Consider the following 21213-nt stretch of genomic DNA (forward strand, 5'->3'; position numbering starts at 1 on the left):
TTGATTTTCACAACAGTAGTAATACTATGTCGGCCCTGAGTTTTTACCTTTGCCCGACTCACTATCAAAACCTTAAAAATATAATCACAGGGTGAGATAATAATCTCAGTAATAGAATAATTCACTACTCTAATCATCACAGGTATATTTATTAACAAGTAAAACCATATAATAAAATTTCACTTCATAAAAACATTTTCACATAAAATAATCACCACTAGCATGATCAACTATCATCTGAGCCTCCATATCACCTCGACCAAAACCATAGGCTTTTAGTAGGCCAATACACACTCATTAACCTAAGCACACCTTTGAAGGTAGAATCATCCAATTAAAGGTGCTCTGTCCTACTTTTAGACTATGGTTTTCCCTTATCACACATAATGATTGGGGTGTCGTTACTCCAACACTGCATTACACAAATGCTAAGGAGTGCAAATGTCCAACACAGCACCCAATATAGGCACCAAGGAGATAATCTGTAACATCCAAAATTTTTAAATCTAGAATAAATTTCTAATTAAAGGAGAAATTACTCAAAAATTATTAATTAATTTAACTATATTTTTGGGTTGTTAATTAGCTTTTTGGGTCATATATGACTCTAAACTGAGCTAGGATGGAAGTTAGATTGAATTAGGATGCATCATGTAAACTTCCCTCATATCACATGGATATAAGAAAAGATTAACTTAATCACCACCTCACCCTAAACCAAATCGTAATCAATCACATTATTTAAAAAGCTTAGGCCCAAGACTTCTTTTGCAAAATCATTAAAATCATAATACATCAGAGTACTACACAATGAAAACAAATCAGATGCATTCATAACAATCATTGCATGCATTATGTGCCATGGCATATGGCACAAAGCCACACGCCCTGACTTTTGATGTCATGTACTGTGTTGCACAAGTCCATTTTTGCTGCTATCATTTAACAGCACAAATAATGAAATTCTGACGTGTGCCATTTCCACATACAATGTCCAATTAGAGTGATTCAAATGCCCATACTTAGCTTATCTCATAAGCTAACTAATGAGTTTGGTTTGGATATGATTTAACAGTCCAATCAAAATTTGAATAATCAGGTGCAAAAGTCACTTTTTTAAAGAAATTAATGTATCCAAGTGCTCAAATCAATCCCTTACTCTTATTAGACCATTCTACACCTTGAACCAAGTCCAAAAGGATTATTACACCTGATTGACCACATTTCATCACATAAATACACATATATCAAAATTTAGCTGCTTAACAGCCCATTTCACAATTCACATCTTTTCAAAATTTGGCATAAAAACATTCCTTTAGCCATTTTTCATCACAATATTACTTCACACTCACCACTAGCCCATTTACAACATATTCACAAATAAATCTTAGCCCCAATCACTCAATTCACCACATATGGGTTAATAATCACAAAATCACTTCAAATTTTTCACAAATCACAACTTAAACATGCACACATATCTTATGGAAACTTTATGTACAAATGTACACAAGTAAGGTGTTCATTACATAAAACTCAAAGTTCTCACAATAACAGCACCGCTATGCCTGACTCCTTTTCCTTACCCAACTCACTACTCTATCCTATAAAAATGTAACCACGAAGTGAGATAATAATCTCAGTAACAAAATAACTCTTTACTGTCTTCTATCACATGAAACCATAAGCAACTATATCATAATATAAAGTTTAAACATAACATAAATCACAATTTTACTTCAAATCTCATCAATATAACATTTTACCACTTTTAAAAGTATAATCATCTAAATTCACTACTTTTCATCACTTTTCCAACATATAGCATGATTACTACTGACCGAACCTCCAAATCACCCTAACTTGAAACTATAGGCTTGCCCTGAGCTCACCTTTAGTGGTAGAATCACTCAGCTAAAGGTGTTCTATCTCACTTCTAGACTATGGTTTTTCCTAATACACAAATGGGGTGTCGTTGACTCCAACTCTAAATCATATTGATACTAAGGAGTCCCAATATCCAATATCACATCTCAATAAATACTAAGGAGATAATCTCCAACACTGCATCTTTACAGGCACTAAGGATATATGATTCTCCAACACCGTACTCCGTCAAGCACCAAGGAGAATAATGCCATATGGTCTTTCTTTGCATCTCTACTTGGGTGAACTCCCACCCCTATAATCATACTTTCATACAATCACTACATTTTCCTCTTTTTAAAACCACATATGCATATACAGTCATAAAACATGTACTACCATGAATGCAAATCCTAGAAATCATTTTCATGTAATAAACATACAATACTATAAAACATGCTCTGTTAAAAACAATTTCATGTACTACATAGCACATTTCCACACAGTTTTAATAAATTCTCAAACAGAGAAAGTTCTTCAATTACCTTAACCCTTTTATCAGTAGAAAGGTTACCTGTGGATTTAGATTACTCTAATGATCTACTACTAAGTTCTCTCTCACTCTAAGCAAGGATTACGCCAATCTACACACAATTAGCATAATTAGTCAATTGGTTGAAATTGACCAAAAACACATAATTACTACTTAAGCTACAACTATCTGTTCATTCCTTTCTACTTAGCTGGGTTTATTACCACTTGATTACCACTTTACAACACCAAAAAAATCCCATTCTACTTAAACACAATTTTCATCCCCAATTCCCTTACATTAGTGTCAAATTGAGCCTACAAGTTTAAAGCTCTATCGTTTAAATCTAAACCTGTCACAAAGCTCAAATTTAACTCTCGAGAACCTTTTTTGTTACTATAGGGTAAGAAAACAAACCCCTTAAATCTTTTCAATTCAATTTCTCTATAACTTATCTTAAGAGAAATTATAGTAGAATTGAAAGTAAGGTGGTATGAAACTTACTAGATAAGTCACTGGTTGGAAACTTCTCCCAAGGTCTCAAAAATCTATGCCCTAGTACATCTGATCTCCTCTCTTCTCCCTTTCATTCTTTTCTTCTTTTCCCTTCCAAAACCACGAGCTAACCACGATTAAATCAAGTCATTTCTAGTCCATGCACTGCAGCATATGCAACTTATGCCTTAACGCATGGCATAGTGAAGAAAATCATTACTGTGCTTACACGCTTCACCCCGAAACACGGTTCTTCCACCTATACCTATTCATTTAACATTTTAAAGACACCAATTATCAACTAGTCATCCAAATCTCTCTAATCACTTACTAATTACTAATTTACCCCGGATTAACAACTGAATACAGGATTAGAAAATCAAGATGTTACAATTCTCCCTTCCTTTTAAAAATTTTGTCCTAAAATTCATAAAATACTTAAACACATACCTATAGGAACAAATAGGAATATTGCTATCTCATCTTATCCTCTATCTACTAGGTAGTATCACTAGGAGCCATACCTCACTAGAAAACTTTCACTAACCTTATAGTTTTTTTCTCAATTACTTCTCTTTATTCTAGCTCAGCCTTGTAAGTCAAATTTTTCTAGAGCTCAATCTTTTCAAGTTCTATGACATGAGAAGGATCTTGGTTAATACTTCTTAAGTTGTGATATATGGAACACATCATACACACTTGACAACTGTGATGGCAATGCAACTTTAGAGGCAACTAGTCCAATCTCTCTATAATCTCAAATGGACTAATGAATTGAGGAGTTAATTTCTTAACTTTAATTGACCTCCCGATTCTTATTACTAGTGTAACCCTCAAAAACACATAGTCTCTCACCAAAAATTCTAATGGCTTTCTATACCTATCCGTATAACTCTTTTGCCTGCTCTAAGCTGTCAACAACGTTTACCTGATTAAATCAATCTTTTGAGTTATTTGTTCCACCACATCTGGCCCTAATATACTTCTCTCACTCAATTATGTCTAGTATAAAGGCAATCTATACTTCCTCCCACACAACACCTTATGGGGTGCTATTTAAATACTAAAGTAGTAATTGTTATTGTAAGCAAACTTAGCCAACAGAAGATGGATGTCCTAGCTAACCTTTAACTCCAGAACATAGACTCTCAATATATCTTCCAAAGTCTATATAGTCAGCTCCGTCAGTCTATTCGTCTATGGATGATAAGCTGTACTAAATCTCAACTCAGTACCCATGGCTCATTATAAAGCTCCCTAAAATTTGGATGTGAACCTTAAATCTCTATTAGACACTATACTTTTTAGCATACCATATAGCCTCACTACTTCTCGGATATAGATCTTTACCAACTTTTCTAGAGAGTTACTGATCCAAATAGCTAGAAAATGAGCCAATTTTATGATTCTATTGACAATTACCTAAATGATATCATGTCTTGACTGAATTCTCGGTAAGCCAGATATGAAATCCATTCATATACTATCCCATTTTCACTTATCTAGTGATTGCAACATCCCTGTTAGCCTCTGATGCTCTATCTTAACCTTTTAACAAGTCAAACATCAATTCACAAAGTCAGTAACATCTCTCCTCATGTATGCCACCACCAATATCGCCTCATATCTTGGTACATCTTCACAACTCCTAGATGGATGATGTAGTTACTACAATGTTCTTTGTTCAAGATAACCTTTCTTAGGTCTGCATCTTCAAGTGCACAGATCCTATCCCAGTAAACTACAAACTGATCATTATTAAAACTAAAAACTCTAGCTTAGTTTGCTTTAATCTCTTATTTGATCCTTAGAAGGCATTCATCTTCTAGTTGTTCCATTCTCAATTCCTTCTATAAGTCATTACTAACCTTAGTGGAATAAGCACCAACTAATACTTTTAGTGGCACATCCTGCTGCGACTCAATAAAAGATTCCATCAACTTATACTCCTTTACCATTAGACTTATCACATGCAAAGTCTTTTGGCTCAATACGTTAGCAACTACATTCAAGTTACCTGGATGATATTTCAATTCAAAGTTATAATCCTTAAAAAGTTTCATCCATCTCCTCTGCCTTATATACAGCTCATTCTAATCCACCAAGTATTTCAAACTCTTATGGTGGCTAAACACAATGGACACTACACCATATAAATAATGGCACTAAATCTTTAAAGCAAACACTATGGTTGCAAGCTTTAAATCATGCATAGGATAATTCTCTTCATGTGGCTTTAACTACCGAGATGCATAAGCTACTACTCATCCATCTTGCATCAAGTCACATCCCAAACCTCTAACCGATGCATCCATGTGCACTTCATAAGGCAACCTTAAATTAGGGATAATCAATACTAGTGCTATGGCTAACTTTTATTTTAGCTTTTGAAATGCCTCTTCACACCGATCATCTCAAATATAAGGTTGATCTTTCCATGTCAACATAGTCAAGGGAGATGCTACTTAGGAAAATCCCTTGATAAAATGCATGTAATACCCAACTAATCCTAAAAAACTATACATCTTCATAACTAGAGTAGGACACAACCATTTCAATACTGTATCATCGTTATGCGAATCTACAGAAATCCCATCTACTGACACCACATGTCCCCAAAATAAGATTTCTCTCAATCAAAACTCACACTTACTGAGCTTGGCATACAACTTCTTTTTCTTCAAAATCTGGAGCACCATCCTTAAATGCTTCACATGTAGACCCTCATCTTTAAAATAAATTAAGATGTCATTAATAAATACTACTATAAACTAATCCAGGTACGGCCTGAAGATGCAATTTATATAGTCTATGAACATTGCAGGTGCATTGGTTAAATTGAATTGCATGACCAAGAATTTATAGTGTTTTTTATTGAGTTCTGAATAATATCTTGGGTACATCTACTGTATTAACTCTTAACTGATGATACTTTGACCTCAAATCTATCTTGAAAAAGAGTAGGGCTCTAGCTAATTAAGCTAAAAGATCATCTATCCTTGGCAAAGAATACTTGTTCTTTACAGTCACCTTATTCAATTGTCAGTAATCAATGTAAAGTCACAAATTGCAATCCTTCTTTCTCACAAACAACACTGGGGTGATCCCTAGGGTGATATGCTAGGTTTAATAAACCCTTTATCCAGTAAGTCCTCAATCTATTTCTTTAACTCTACTAATTTTGATGGTGACATTCGATACGGAGCCTTTGTTATTGGTTCAATTTCAAGAACCAAATCAATTGAGAATTCTATTTCCCTTTCAAGCGATAAACCAGTCAGTTTATCTGAAAATACTTTTAGGAACTCACTCACTACTTTGATATTCTCAATACTACCATCATAAATTGTATTAGCAATAAAGAATACTCTATACGCATCACAGCCCTACCGAATTAACTTCTTAGCACTAACTACATATAAGAACTTTGACTGCTCAGAGGAATCTACTGCTACAGAAAATATTAGCAATGAAACTATCTTTCTAGCACAATCAAGCTTAGCATTATTCATTGCTAGCAAATCCATGCCAATAATTATGCCTATTCCCTTCATAGAAATACAGATCAAATCAATCTTGGAGACTTTATTCTCAAATTGAATCTCTAAACCTTGATAAGCTCTACTAGTAATACTGGTAGATCCTGAAGGCATATGATAGGAAATTAGTCGCTTATCCTCAAAATTACACTAAAGCTAACCCTAATGCAATATAGGGCCAACCCTAGGTCATCTCCCAAGGAATGGTTTTAAGTCTAATTGAAAGTTATCTAGTGAAATAAATCAACCAAAGTTTGTAGGAATTTAGTTATCTATCTAATTATCTAAACTAATTACCTAATATGCAAGTAATTAAAATGCTAGTGAAAGTGAGTGAAATGAACTTCCCTTTTTACAATAATGGAACCCTAGAGATTAGTTGATTTTGGACTCATTATCTTCTCATGATTAGGCTAAGTTTAGCTTCCCTTTCCTCTTGACTAAAGCTGTCATGACTTAAGAAAATTATCCTAAGCCAATTAACCTAATTAGCTAACCTCCCTAGGTCTTAGATTAAAGTCCCTAGTTCAATTAACCAATTGGTGAAGACATTAGCCAAGTGATTCATTCAAAATCCTCTCTCAACAGCCATGGTCAAACACATAAATTGAGCAACCACAAGATTATGTCAAGCTACTCAATAACACAAGCATTAACACCACAAGATTATGCAATATTAACACAAGAAATTCACTAATTGAAAAACACAAGATTATGTGCCAAACAAAGAGTGGCAAAATTCAGTCATGGCTGTCCAAGGAAGAAATTAAATGAAACAATCCTCTCTCTTTACATCAACATCAAATTCAAATTAGAATTTATAAGCTAAGATGATTAGACCCTAGATTAAGGAATCTAACCATCTAGTAAAAAGAGAAGAGGATAGGAAACAAAAGAACTTAGCCAATTTGAAGCTCAAGACTCATCCTCCATCTTCATCTCTCTAGGATTCCACAAAGAAACTTAGCCAATCTTCATCTTCAAGAACCCTAGTGATTGCTTGTGAAGGCCAAACTCCATAGCTCTTGAATGATGGAAATGAGCTTCAATCCTTGTGAAAATGGAAGGGATGGAACGAAAATGAAGAGAGGAGAAGAATGGTATGAGTTTTGTGGAGGTTTGGTGGCTGAAAATGGAGGTTAGGGTGCTGGAAAATGAAGAACAAAAGAGAGAAAATGAAGAACACTATGAACAAGAGAGAGAGAATGTGGAAGATGAATAGATATGTGTTGGATCCCATTTGAGACTTAAAATGGCGTGCTCCTTGGTGTCTCCCATCAGCTGAAGCTTAATTAAAATAAGGAAAAAGAAATTAAAATGTAAATGGGAGCCTTGTCACACTTGCAAGGTGGCAACTTCCTATTGGTTTGTAGATGATTCCAATGTGTGCCTAATTTCCCATGTGTCATCCACATCATTTTAGCTGATCTAATCCCTCAAAATAATCATAATTCACGTGCAAACCATCAGCCATTGTCCTCAAGGAGTGTTGACCTCAATTGCCCAATTGATGCACAAGTCACATGCCACCTATGTCACATAAATCACATAATTCAATTAAATAGCATATGATATAATAAAATCTAATTCATGTCCAGAATTAAATTCATAATTAGAAGGGAGAATTTATTAAATTAACCAAGTTTTAGGCTGCACAAAATTATATAAAAATTTTCACACAAAGGCAAACCAAAAACTAGGACAAACTAAGACACTTAAGAAAGTGTTGACTTTTTTATTTAATTACTCCCAAACTAAAATGAATTTTAAAAATATAATTTCACCATTCATCAACTGGACATAAAATGCACTTTGTCAATTTTTCTTGTACATTTTCTCAAAAGTTTATTTTTTGGACCAAAATGCCCCTAGTGCACTGATCTTAGAAACTTAGGCAAAGTTCCAAATCTAATGCAATGTGTGCACTTGAAGGTGATAAATCATTAATAAAATGGTCCTAATTGACAAATAAAAGTGGGTAACAAATGTGTTCTATCAATTCCCCCACACTTAGCTTTTGCACTCCGGGCAAAATCAAGTGAAAAAGGTCCCAAAAGAAACTATAAGACAAAGAAATAAAAGAAAAACATTGTTTCAAGTCACTAAATACTAGCTCATGAACTTCTACAAATTATCAATCAATGTGGCAATAATTACGAAAGAATTATGCACATCACAAACAAACCCTTACCAAGAATCAATGTCAAAGAGTAAGCCTCTCTAGGTTAAGTGTTTGCTCTCATCACTCAAAGTGTATAAGGTATTAAATTTCACTCAAAATTTCTTAGGATAAACCCTACTATGAATTTGTAACCCTTCTACATCTCCATCACTAAATAGCACTTGCAATCAAGAATCAAATGGACTTTATTAGGTTGTGATATAGGTAATGAAAGGATGTCTAAGAAATGCATGTATATAAAAAAAAATAGGGTTAGCATCAAAATAATGCTAAATCAAGATATATCCCCTTAATATGCAAAGCATAACCTAACTCAATTGAGTGAACACCTTAACACAATGAGGATGGAAAGAAATGATAAGAAATAATAAAACAAATGGAATGGATGAGCTAGGCAACTTTTTATTTTTATTTTTATTTTTTTTCTTTCTTTTCTTTTTTTTTTTTTTTTTTTATTTTTCTAGCAACTTTATTTCTTTTCTTTTTGACTAATTTTTTTTTTCAAATCTATCTTTGTTGTTTTTTTTTTGGTTGCCCCTAACTCTTTGAAAACAATGGAAGTAATGGATAGAGAAATGATAATAGGCATCCACTCATTTGATCTAGGACATGCAATGAATATTAAAAAGACATATAAAAGTGTAACATGCATTCCTTGGGGAAAAATAGGGTGAATATTTTTTTTTTTTTAAGAATCAAACCAAAGGCTCAAAGTGGCTAACAAAGGATAATAAATAATAATAGGTTGGCTATTTGGCTCTTGGCTATTTTTTATGAATGCCATCTCTCATCTCCTATCAAACAAGTGCAAGATATATGGTCTTAATTAAGAAGTGAAACAAATTCTAGAGGGTAACATCACTAAGGAATTAATCACACATGAGTGTTTAGCCTCTTCCATGAATGGGTAATATGCCACTCTAATCCATTAATTCAAGGTAAAAGAATGTTCATTTCACACCTATTCAATCCTAAAAATTACCACATCTCAAGAATCAAAATATCCATTCAAGAGCTAGGTAATTAAGTAACCTCAAACAAAACAACAAAAAAAAAAATTTTTTTTTGAATTTTTTTTTTTGCAAAACCAAACAAAACCAAACAAACAAAACAAAATGTTTATTTCTCTCCCCCACACTTAAATCATGCATTGTCCTCAATGTATGTATAGACTAGTGATAAAATAAAGTGAGATCAATAATGAATGCATAAAAAGTGTGGTGCAGATTTTTTTTTTTCAAACTAAAACACAAAACAAAGAAGTCAAATAAAGCAAATAAACTCTAATTTTCCTACTAGGTTCATCTCCCCCACACTTGAACTATACCTATCATTAAATATATCAATTAAAGGAAGGTAAAAGCTCAAGGTTAGAGAGATACAACCTTATCATGGTGGTTCAAAAACATGTTGAGAGAAGTCCTCCTCCTTTTGAAGTGATTTGGCATCTTTGTAGAGCTTGCATAGGTGACCATTGATTTGCATAGTGGAACCCGTGGCTTTATTCAAGAGTTGCAAAACCCCATAGGGAAACACCTTGGTCACTAGATATGGTCCCTCCCACTTAGACTTCAACTTGGCATGCTTATGAATAAACCTTGTTTGGAACAAGAGGACTTGATCTCCTTCTTGGAACTTTTTCCTCAAGATTAGCTTGTCATGAAGGATCCTTGTTTTCTCCTTATAGATTCTAGAAGACTCATAGGCATCCAACCTAAGCTCCTCAAGTTCTTGCATTTGAAGAAATCTCTCCTTAGCCGAAAGATGGAAATCCAAGTTTAGTTTCTTGATGGCCCAATAGGCCCTATGCTCTATCTCCACAGGGAGGTGGCAAGCCTTTCCATACACCAATCGAAAAGGAGACATGCCAATGGGAGTCTTATAAGCGGTCCGATAAGCCCACAAAGCATCCTCCAAGTGTAAAGACCAATCCTTCCTATTTGTGTTCACCACCTTGGTTAGGATTTTCTTGACTTCTCTATTTGATACTTCGGCTTGGCCATTAGTTTGGGGATGATATGGTGTAGAGATTTTGTGATGCACTCCATATTTAGCCAAGAGAGCCTTCATCATCTTATTGCAAAAGTGGGATCCTTGGTCACTTACCAAGGCCTTAGGAACTCCATACCTACAAAAAATATTAGATTTGAGAAACTTCAAAACAATCTTAGCATCACAAGTTCTAGTAGGAATGGCTTCAATCCACTTTGAAACATAATCAACACCAAGTAATATGTACTCAAAACTAAAGGATGGTGGAAAGGGACCCATGAAGTCAATGCCCCAAACATCAAAAATCTCACAAAATAAAATGGGTTGTTGAGGCATTTCATGTCTCTTACCCCAACTACTAACCTTTTGACATTTCAAGCATGCTTTACAAAATTCATAAGAGTCTTTAAACAAGCTAGGCCAATACAATCCACAATCTAAAACCTTCCTAGCTGTCTTATTTGAGCTAAAATGACCACCACATGCATGAGAGTGACAAAATTCAAGAACAGAAGGCACATCAACATCATCAACACACCTCCTAATCACTTTATCACTACAAATCTTCCACATCAAAGGTGGTTCCCAAATGTAAAATCTAGACTCTCTTTTCAATTTTTCAATGGCAAAACGTGAAGCACAAGGAGGCAAGACTCTACACTCAATATAGTTAGCAAAAGAGGCATACCATGGAGGCTTAGATGAAATGGCACACAATGCCTCATCAGGAAATGAATCACAAGGAATAGTAGGGTTAGAGTTTACCATAGTAGCTTTTAAATGAGGTAGTCTAGACAAATGATCCGCTACTTGATTGGTAGAACCACTCCTATCCCTTATCTCCACATCAAATTCTTGCATTAAGATCACCCATCGAATCAAGCGAGGCTTAGAATCTGTCTTCTTAAACAAGTACCTCACAGCAGCATGGTCAGTGTACACAACAACTTTAGAGTTAAGAAGATATGATCTAAATTTATCAAGTGCAAAAACAATAGCAAACAACTCTTTCTCAGTTGTGGTGTAATTAACCTGAGCTGAATCTAGGGTCCTAGATGCATAAGCAATCACATATGATAACTTGCCCTCTCTTTGACCAAGCATAGCTCCCACAGCAAAATTAGAAGCATCACATGACAACTCAAAAGGTAAAGACCAATTTGGGGCTTTAAGAATGGGAGGGGAAATGAGCATGCTTTTCAAAGTGTCAAAACTCCTTTTGCAAGCATCATCAAAAACAAAATCAACATCTTTTTGTAAGAGTTTAGACATAGGCAAAGCAATTTCACTAAACCCCTTTATAAATCTCCTATAAAAGCCTGCATGTCCCAAAAATGATCTCAAATCTTTCAAACAAACAGGATATGGCAAAGAAGCAATCACATCTACTTTGGCCTTATCCACCTCTATGCCATTGGAAGAAATCAAATGGCCTAAAACAATTCCTTTATCTACCATGAAATGGCATTTTTCAAAGTTAAGCACAAGCTTCTTTTCAATGCACCTACCAAGCACTTTATCTAAAGAATGCAAGCATGAATCAAAGGACTCACCATACACAGTAAAATCATCCATAAAGACTTCCATGCAATGTTCAATAAAATCACAAAATATGGACATCATGCATCTTTGAAAAGTACCAGGTGCATTGCAAAGACCAAAAGGCATCCTCCTATAGGCAAATGTACCAAAGGGGCATGTAAAGGTAGTCTTATCTTGGTCACTAGGAGCTATAGGAATCTGAAAATACCCACTAAACCCATCTAGGAAGCAATAATGGGACTTGGAAGCCAATCTCTCAAGCATTTGATCAATAAAAGGCAAAGGAAAATGGTCCTTCCTAGTCACATTATTGAGCTTCCTATAGTCTATGCACACTCTCCAAGCATTTTGAACTCTAGTTGGAACAAGCTCTCCTTTCTCATTTTTTACCACAGTAATCCCCCCTTTCTTAGGTACAACTTGGGTTGGAGACACCCACTCACTGTCAGCTATAGGATAGATGATCCCAGCACTAAGTAGCTTAACAACCTCTTTCTTTACCACATCTAAAATCAATGGGTTAAGTCTCCTTTGTGGTTGCCTAATGGGCTTAGCATTGTCCTCAAGAAAAATTTTATGTGTGCACACAATAGGGTCAATACCAGGAATGTCAGCCAAAGTCCAACCAATAGCATGTATGTTCTTTCTCAACACATCAAGTAATGCATTTTCTTCCTCAAGAGATAAAGAGTTAGAAATTATTACCGGAAGCTTCTCATTCTCAATGAGATATGCATACTTGAGATTGGATGGTAAAGGCTTCAACTCCAAGGTAGGTGGCTCTACACAAGAGGGAATGAGCTTCTTCAAGTCTAATTTGGTGGAATATTCCATGGTACTATCTTGTCTTTTAGGCTTGTCACTTGTTTTTGATTTCTCCTCTTCTTTCTTTACAGCCTCCCCCTTTTCTTGCAACTTGTCCTCAAGTGCTTGGACTTGAGCCACGGCCTCGACATGTGAAAGTGTAGAATTTTCCTCCAATAGCTTGGGAATCCTAAGAACATCAAGCTCGAGTGGAGAAAAACTCATAGATTCGGCCTTAATGGCTTTAGTACCTACAACACAAGAAGATATACCCTTCTCAAGCATTTCAAGATCAAGCATAGGAGATATTTTAAACAAATCATGAGAAGAAGTAGTTGCATCATTCAAGCATGCATCAATCTCTAAACAAATAGGACAACTACATCCATCAATACATGTAGTAGTAACAAGAGACAAATCATCATCAACATGTGAGAAAGAATCAAGCATGTGAGACTCACAAGCATCATGAAGCAATAACTCAATGGAACTTACACCTAACAAAGAATAATCCTCAAAAGGATGTTTCATTGCTTCATATATATTAAAAATAACATGATCCTCTCCACATTTCAAAATCAAACTACCTTTTTCCATGTCAATCAATGTACGGGCAGTCCTCATAAATGGCCTTCCTAAAATCAAAATATCATCCCCACTCCCTTCTTTTGACATATCAAGCACATAGAAATCCACAGGAAATAATAGACCTTTAACACAAACCAACAAGTCTTCTACTACTCCATGTGGTCTTCTAACACTTCTATCCGCTAATTGGCATATCATAGGTGTCTTATGCATGCAATCAAGACTCAAGGCATGATAAATTGAAAGAGGCATAACATTAATGGCTGCACCTAAGTCTATCAATGCATGAGAAAAATGTGTGTTGCCAATCTTGCATGGAATTGTGAAGGAACCGGGGTCTTCACATTTTATAGGGAGTTGAGGCTTCATGATAGCACTCACAGATGAGGGTAATTGTACCCTTGCATTAGGCCTAAATTTTCTTTTATTTGTACAACAATCTTTCAAAAATTTGGCATACTTAGGAAAGTTCTTAACTACATCCATCAAGGGTACATTAACATGAATCTTGTGGAAGAAATCATATACCTCTTGATCAAATTGTCCCTTTACTTGCTTAGGGACCACTTGTGCTTGTGGAAAAGGAAGCTTCTTCATAATCTCTTGACTTTGCTTTCCTTCTTCCTTCCTTGAACTCTCCTTTCTTGTTTCACTTTGCTCGGCCTCTCCCTCTTTTTCCTTACTAAACAACTCGGCCATAGTCCCCTTTTCCACCTTAGATGGTGGTTGCTCACATATGATCTCCTCAATGTTTTCATCCTCATCATATCCTTGTCTTTTGTCTTCTTGTACTCTTTCTCCCAACTCCTTGCCACTCCTCAATGTGATAGCATTAAGATTAGCTTTAGGATTAGCAACGGTGTTGGATGGTAATGTAGAGGCTTGAGCATTGGCTGCACTTAATTGGTTAGCAAGCATATTCATTTGAGAAGTAAGGGCATCAATTTTAGAGTTCATGTTCTCACACTTGTTACCCATACTCTCTACCTTGTTCCCTAAGCCATCATACATGTTTTTATACAAAGAGTTCATTTCAATCAACTGCTTACGTAACACATTCACATCATTAGAAGAGTTCGAATTAGAAGAACTCTCAATTGGAACAAGCCTCCTATCACTATAAGAATTAGAAGAAGGTGTAAGAGAATTACCACTTGGATTGTAGCTTTGAGAAGAGCTACCTTGAGACAAATGAGGTGGAGGGTCACGGCCAAAGGTGTTTTGATAGGATCCTCTTTGTTGATTGTCTTGTAAAGCCACATTTGGATTTGAATAGGAGAAATTAGGATGGTCTCTCCATGAAGGGTTGTAAGTATTAGAATAAGCTCCTTGCCCTTGCCTCCCACCATAGGATTGTTTTCCATTGTAGATAGCATTTACTTGTTCAAACTTAATAGGACAATTGCTTTCTACATGCATAGGTGAGTCACAAAAAGTACAAGAATAAGGGACAAGTGCTTGAGAAGTACTTACATTGCTCACTTGAGATATTTGTGGAGCCAACATTCTCCCAATCTTGGCAGCTAGCAAGTCCACATATGAATCATTAAGAACTGAGGAACCTACCATATTCACATTTCTCTTTTCCCTTGTAGAGTATTGAGCACCACTTGAAGCCATCTTGTCAATTAGTTCCCAAGCCTTTAAGGAAGTGAGGTCAATCAAGCATCCACCACTAGCGGCATCAATGTTAACTTTGTCTCTTGGAATCAAGCCCTCATAGAAATATTGGACTAAATTCTCACTAGAAATTTGATGGTGTGGGCATTTAGCCAAAAGGCCTTGGAATCTAGTCCAATACTCATAGAGACTCTCATCCTCTCCTTGTTGGACCCCATAGATTTGCTTTCTCAAATTGGTGACCTTGGAATTTGGAAAGAATTTATCTAAGAAGAGTCTTCTTAGCTCAGCCCATGTGCTCACTTTCACATAAGAAGGGTAGTTGAAATACCATTCCTTTGCTAAACCTTCAAGAGAAAATACAAAAGCCTTAGCTTGAACATCATCAACATTTACATGCATAGGCTTCATAGTATCACAAACCAATAGGAAAGTATGCAAAAACCTATGACAATCCTCTCCTGGTAACCCATGAAATTTAGGCAATGCATTAATCAAGGAGGATTTAATTTCAAATTGAACATTAGTAGGAGGAACATATAAGCCATAAGGATTATCATGCCAATTAGGTTGAGTTAATTGCCTAATGCTCCTCTCCTCTCTAGGGTTATGCAAGCCTTCAAATTCATTATTAACATGGCCATCATCATGCAAATTCTCATTCCCATTCCCATGGCCCTCATTATGCACATGCTCATGTCCTAAGATACCTTCCATTGTTGAATTACAAACCAAATGAGAATCAAGAATAGGTTGTGATCTTCTCAATCTAGAAATAGTCCTTTCAATTTCTGGATCTAATTCAACAAAAGAGGTATGTTTTCTTCGGGTCATGCACTAATCAAGCTCAAGAAAATTAAGAACAAAGAACAAGCTAAACTAAAATGCAAATCAACATGAAACAATTCAAAACACACAAAAGCAAGAGAAATAATTTTTTTTATTTTTTTTATTAAACTCAATAGCAACAAAATGAAAAAAAAATAACACCAAACAAGTAGAAAGAGAGTTAGAAATGCTCAATCAAGAAGCTTTGGCAATTCTGGAATTCGCACAGTAGGCTCTCTGGAGACAGTGAACTTGTGAATTTTCTATCAGCAAATCCACATGATAAATTCCCCTGAAACTTTTATGAGAAACACAAGAGATATACAGGAAAATTATATAAAACTTTTAGATTAAAAATCCTGCCCAATCGTTCCCAGAATTTTTCACAAGTTGGTCCTCAAGTCTGGAGAAACAGGATTTCGTCCAGAAGACCTTCAGAGCTTCTAACAAACTTTCAAATAGGAAAATGGAAAAAATTGAAGAAAATCCTAAACACAAGAAACAAAGATAAGACAGCGATAAGAAAAATGAAACTGGAATCAATCAATTTGAACGCACAAAGAGGAAGATATGCTAACTCAAAATTGAAACAGGGTTTTGGAAATCCTCTGTAATGGCTCCCTGGACCTTGTTAGATTGTAAAATTTCCACAGGACACTTCCCACGTCCAAAATTGACCAAACCAATTTTAAAGTGAAGCTAGGATATAGAGCTTTCAATGAAATAAATTTCAAGTTCAAATTCCCTCAGACTCATTCCCAGTTAATTTTTCAATTTCAGACAGAGACACTAGAAACAGAGTATTTTCAGCTCTACACCAAACCAACGAAAATTGCATTAATTTTTTTTTCTTTTTCAAAACAGAATAAAAACACTCAAAACACACAAAAAACACTAAACAAAACACAAAACACAAATTTTTATAATTTTTCAAAAAAATTTTCAGGAACACTAAAAATATAAATTAAGTACTAAACAACCTTAGAATTAAACTTAAACCATTCCCCGGCAACGGCGCCAAAATTTTGATAGGAAATTAGTCGCTTATCCTCAAAATTACACTAAAGCTAACCCTAATGCAATATAGGGCCAACCCTAGGTCATCTCCCAAGGAATGGTTTTAAGTCTAATTGAAAGTTATCTAGTGAAATAAATCAACCAAAGTTTGTAGGAATTTAGTTATCTAGCTAATTATCTAAACTAATTACCTAATATGCAAGTAATTAAAATGCTAGTGAAAGTGAGTGAAATGAACTTCCCTTTTTACAATAATGGAACCCTAGAGATTAGTTGATTTTGGACTCATTATCTTCTCATGATTAGGCTAAGTTTAGCTTCCCTTTCCTCTTGACTAAAGCTGTCATGACTTAAGAAAATTATCCTAAGCCAATTAACCTAATTAGCTAACCTCCCTAGGTCTTAGATTAAAGTCCCTAGTTCAATTAACCAATTGGTGAAGACATTAGCCAAGTGATTCATTCAAAATCCTCTCTCAACAGCCATGGTCAAACACATAAATTGAGCAACCACAAGATTATGTCAAGCTACTCAACAACACAAGCATTAACACCACAAGATTATGCAATATTAACACAAGAAATTCACTAATTGAAAAACACAAGATTATGTGCCAAACAAAGAGTGGCAAAATTCAGTCATGGCTGTCCAAGGAAGAAATTAAATGAAACAATCCTCTCTCTTTACATCAACATCAAATTCAAATTAGAATTTATAAGCTAAGATGATTAGACCCTAGATTAAGGAATCTAACCATCTAGTAAAAAGAGAAGAGGATAGGAAACAAAAGAACTTAGCCAATTTGAAGCTCAAGACTCATCCTCCATCTTCATCTCTCTAGGATTCCACAAAGAAACTTAGCCAATCTTCATCTTCAAGAACCCTAGTGATTGCTTGTGAAGGCCAAACTCCATAGCTCTTGAATGATGGAAATGAGCTTCAATCCTTGTGAAAATGGAAGGGATGGAACGAAAATGAAGAGAGGAGAAGAATGGTATGAGTTTTGTGGAGGTTTGGTGGCTGAAAATGGAGGTTAGGGTGCTGGAAAATGAAGAACAAAAGAGAGAAAATGAAGAACACTATGAACAAGAGAGAGAGAATGTGGAAGATGAATGAGATATGTGTTGGATCCCATTTGAGACTTAAAATGGCGTGCTCCTTGGTGTCTCCCATCAGCTGAAGCTTAATTAAAATAAGGAAAAAGAAATTAAAATGTAAATGGGAGCCTTGTCACACTTGCAAGGTGGCAACTTCCTATTGGTTTGTAGATGATTCCAATGTGTGCCTAATTTCCCATGTGTCATCCACATCATTTTAGCTGATCTAATCCCTCAAAATAATCATAATTCACGTGCAAACCATCAGCCATTGTCCTCAAGGAGTGTTGACCTCAATTGCCCAATTGATGCACAAGTCACATGCCACCTATGTCACATAAATCACATAATTCAATTAAATAGCATATGATATAATAAAATCTAATTCATGTCCAGAATTAAATTCATAATTAGAAGGGAGAATTTATTAAATTAACCAAGTTTTAGGCTGCACAAAATTATATAAAAATTTTCACACAAAGGCAAACCAAAAACTAGGACAAACTAAGACACTTAAGAAAGTGTTGACTTTTTTATTTAATTACTCCCAAACTAAAATGAATTTTAAAAATATAATTTCACCATTCATCAACTGGACATAAAATGCACTTTGTCAATTTTTCTTGTACATTTTCTCAAAAGTTTATTTTTTGGACCAAAATGCCCCTAGTGCACTGATCTTAGAAACTTAGGCAAAGTTCCAAATCTAATGCAATGTGTGCACTTGAAGGTGATAAATCATTAATAAAATGGTCCTAATTGACAAATAAAAGTGGGTAACAAATGTGTTCTATCAGCATAGTTACTCTAATAAGCACAGGTAACTCTTGTAAAGATAGATGTAATGATTCATACACTCCTCAAACATAAAGGAATGTGTAGCACTAAAATCAAATAGTACCTTTACTTGGTGATCATATACAAAAATCATACCTCAGATCAAGTTAGGAGACGCTCTAGCCTCTTCTTATGTGACTATGAATACTTAGTTAGGAACAGTGAAACACCGCTCAACTCCCTCATCTCTGCCCACTAGGCATTGCATTGCTAAATGACTCGACTTGCCACATTTAAACCAAGCCTAATATCTTCTCGTATGAGATCAGCCGCAAATGTTGTACTGGGGCGACCTACCAGTACTCAGGTTCAGTACTAGAATATTTGATGCTTGCCTCAAAGACTGTGGAAGCCCAATTCTCACATACCACTTCTCTGTATTGATTCCCTCTACACCGTAGGATCCTCTACTAAAATCTTTCCTTCTAGATGAACAAGAACTGCTAGCATTGTATCCAAGCTTCTTTAAAACTTTTCCTGTTAAACCCAAAGGGGATAAAAATCTCCTTATACTATCATGTCTCCTCTCAGCTTCTGCCTATCTGCCCCTTCTGGCAGCTACTTTCAACTTGTGATACATGTCTTCATATGTTATCACATCAAACAATATGATCTGCTGCTAGTACTCAAGTCTCATCTTTTATAACAACCATTCAGCTTTCTACTTAGTGTCATTACTGTGTTGGAGGTACATGGAATAAACTAACAAGCCATTATACCTTCTAATAAATTCCTTTTTATCCAAGTCTCCCTGTCTAAAAGCATGAAATCCTTCCTCCTTCTCTATTTTAAAAGAAACTAAGAAGTACTAGTTGAAGAAAACTTTCTTAAATTCATTCTAACTTAGACAAATACCACTGGTCAGTCTTACTGACTCTTCCCACCTCTTGGCAACCCCAACTCATTGCACTATGACTAGGACAACCTTCTATTGAGAGGTGCAAATTACTGCTTTAAACCCCATCCATAACTCAACTTCCCCTTCTTTCATGTTACCATCAAACGTTGGCGGGTTGAATCAAATAAAGGTTTTTCAAGCACGATCTATCGATGAATCAGTGCAAGGAACTTCTTGTCTGTTACCAAAACCTTAAGATGGTCCATGTCTACTTTGTGCTTCCTCTTGCACCGGAATGCCTAGAGCCTTAACTTTCTCTTCTTGTTCCTTTCCTCTCAAGATAGTGTCGTGATCTCGAATCATTTGCCTTATATCCAACATCATATCCCTATGCTCCTCAAGTAGCTCACCACACCTATCTCTCGGCTATCGTTCAACTAGTTGGACTTTCAACTCTTGCTCCTATTTACCTCTTTAGAAACAGCACTTCTAGCATGAGTACCTCTCCTCATGACTTATACTATTTTCTCCCCTCCTAGGGAAAAAATAAGAAGGGCAAGAGAGCATAAGGGAAAGAGTTATACAATGAATAATTATAAGTTTCCATATCTAAGGATGAATGCAATAAACAATCAGCATAATCTGGTCTCAAAACTTGAGAAGCTGATACCAAAATGTAACTTTCCCTCATATTATGCAAATATAAGAAAAGATTAACTTAATCACCACCTTACCTTAAACTAAATTGTAATCAATCACGTTGTTTAAAAAGCTTGGGCCTAAGACCTCTTTTATAAAATTATTAAAATCATAATACATCAAAGTAGTACACAACAAAAACAAATTACATACATCTATAAAAATCATTGCAAGCATTAAAAACCATAAAATAAAGTTAGATTGTGGTCATGCACCACAACATGTGGTATAGAACCACACACCTTGACCTTCTGTGTCATGTATTGTGGTGTGACACACAATGCGCCATGGTGCACAAGTCTATTTTTGCTGCTATCATTTGACAGCACAAATGATGAATTTTTAGAGTGTGCCATTTTTACATATGATGTCTGATCAAAGTAATTCAAATGCCCACACTTAGCTTATCTCATAAGCTAACTAATGAGTTTTGTTTGGACATGATCTAATATTTCGATCAAAATTTAAACAATCGGGTGCAAAAGTCACTTTTCAAAGAAATTAATGCACCCAAGCGCTCAAATCAATCCCTTACTCTTATTAGACCATTCTACACCTTGAACCTAGTCCAAAAGGATTATTACACTTGATTGATCACATTTCATCACATAAATGCACATATATCAAAATCTGGCCACTCAACAGCCCATTTCACAATTCACAACTTTTCACAATTTGGCACAAAAATATTCTGTAGGCCATTTTTCACCATAATATCACTTCACACTCACCAC

General features: G+C 35.3%; 1 protein-coding gene and 1 non-coding gene across 2 annotated transcripts; one reads left to right on the forward strand and one right to left on the reverse strand.

Moving 5' to 3' along the window:
- Positions 1 to 10612: 10612 nt before the first annotated feature.
- On the reverse strand, positions 10613 to 13371 carry LOC129315160 (uncharacterized). Its single transcript, XM_054958720.1, has 2 exons — positions 12857 to 13371; positions 10613 to 10745 (listed from the first exon to the last, which is right to left on the reverse strand). Exons 1-2 carry the CDS (start codon positions 13253 to 13255, stop codon positions 10731 to 10733), a joined length of 414 nt encoding a protein of 137 aa, XP_054814695.1. The 5' UTR covers positions 13256 to 13371; the 3' UTR covers positions 10613 to 10730.
- Positions 13372 to 15293: 1922 nt separating this feature from the next.
- LOC129316903 (small nucleolar RNA R71) lies at positions 15294 to 15400 on the forward strand. The gene has a single exon (XR_008594830.1). It is a non-coding gene; the product is annotated as a small nucleolar RNA R71 (small nucleolar RNA).
- Positions 15401 to 21213: the final 5813 nt, after the last annotated feature.

The sequence above is a fragment of the Prosopis cineraria genome, unplaced genomic scaffold (genome assembly GCF_029017545.1).
Source record: "Prosopis cineraria cultivar Desert tree isolate PC_DT_omini unplaced genomic scaffold, ASM2901754v1 PC7, whole genome shotgun sequence".
In the NCBI taxonomy this organism is placed as follows: Eukaryota; Viridiplantae; Streptophyta; class Magnoliopsida; order Fabales; family Fabaceae; genus Prosopis; species Prosopis cineraria.

What these genes read in the sequence shown, in the direction of transcription:
- LOC129315160 (XM_054958720.1), bottom strand. Translation starts at nt 13,255, where the DNA reads ATGCTTGATCTTGAAATGCTTGAGAAGGGTATATCTTCTTGTGTTGTA.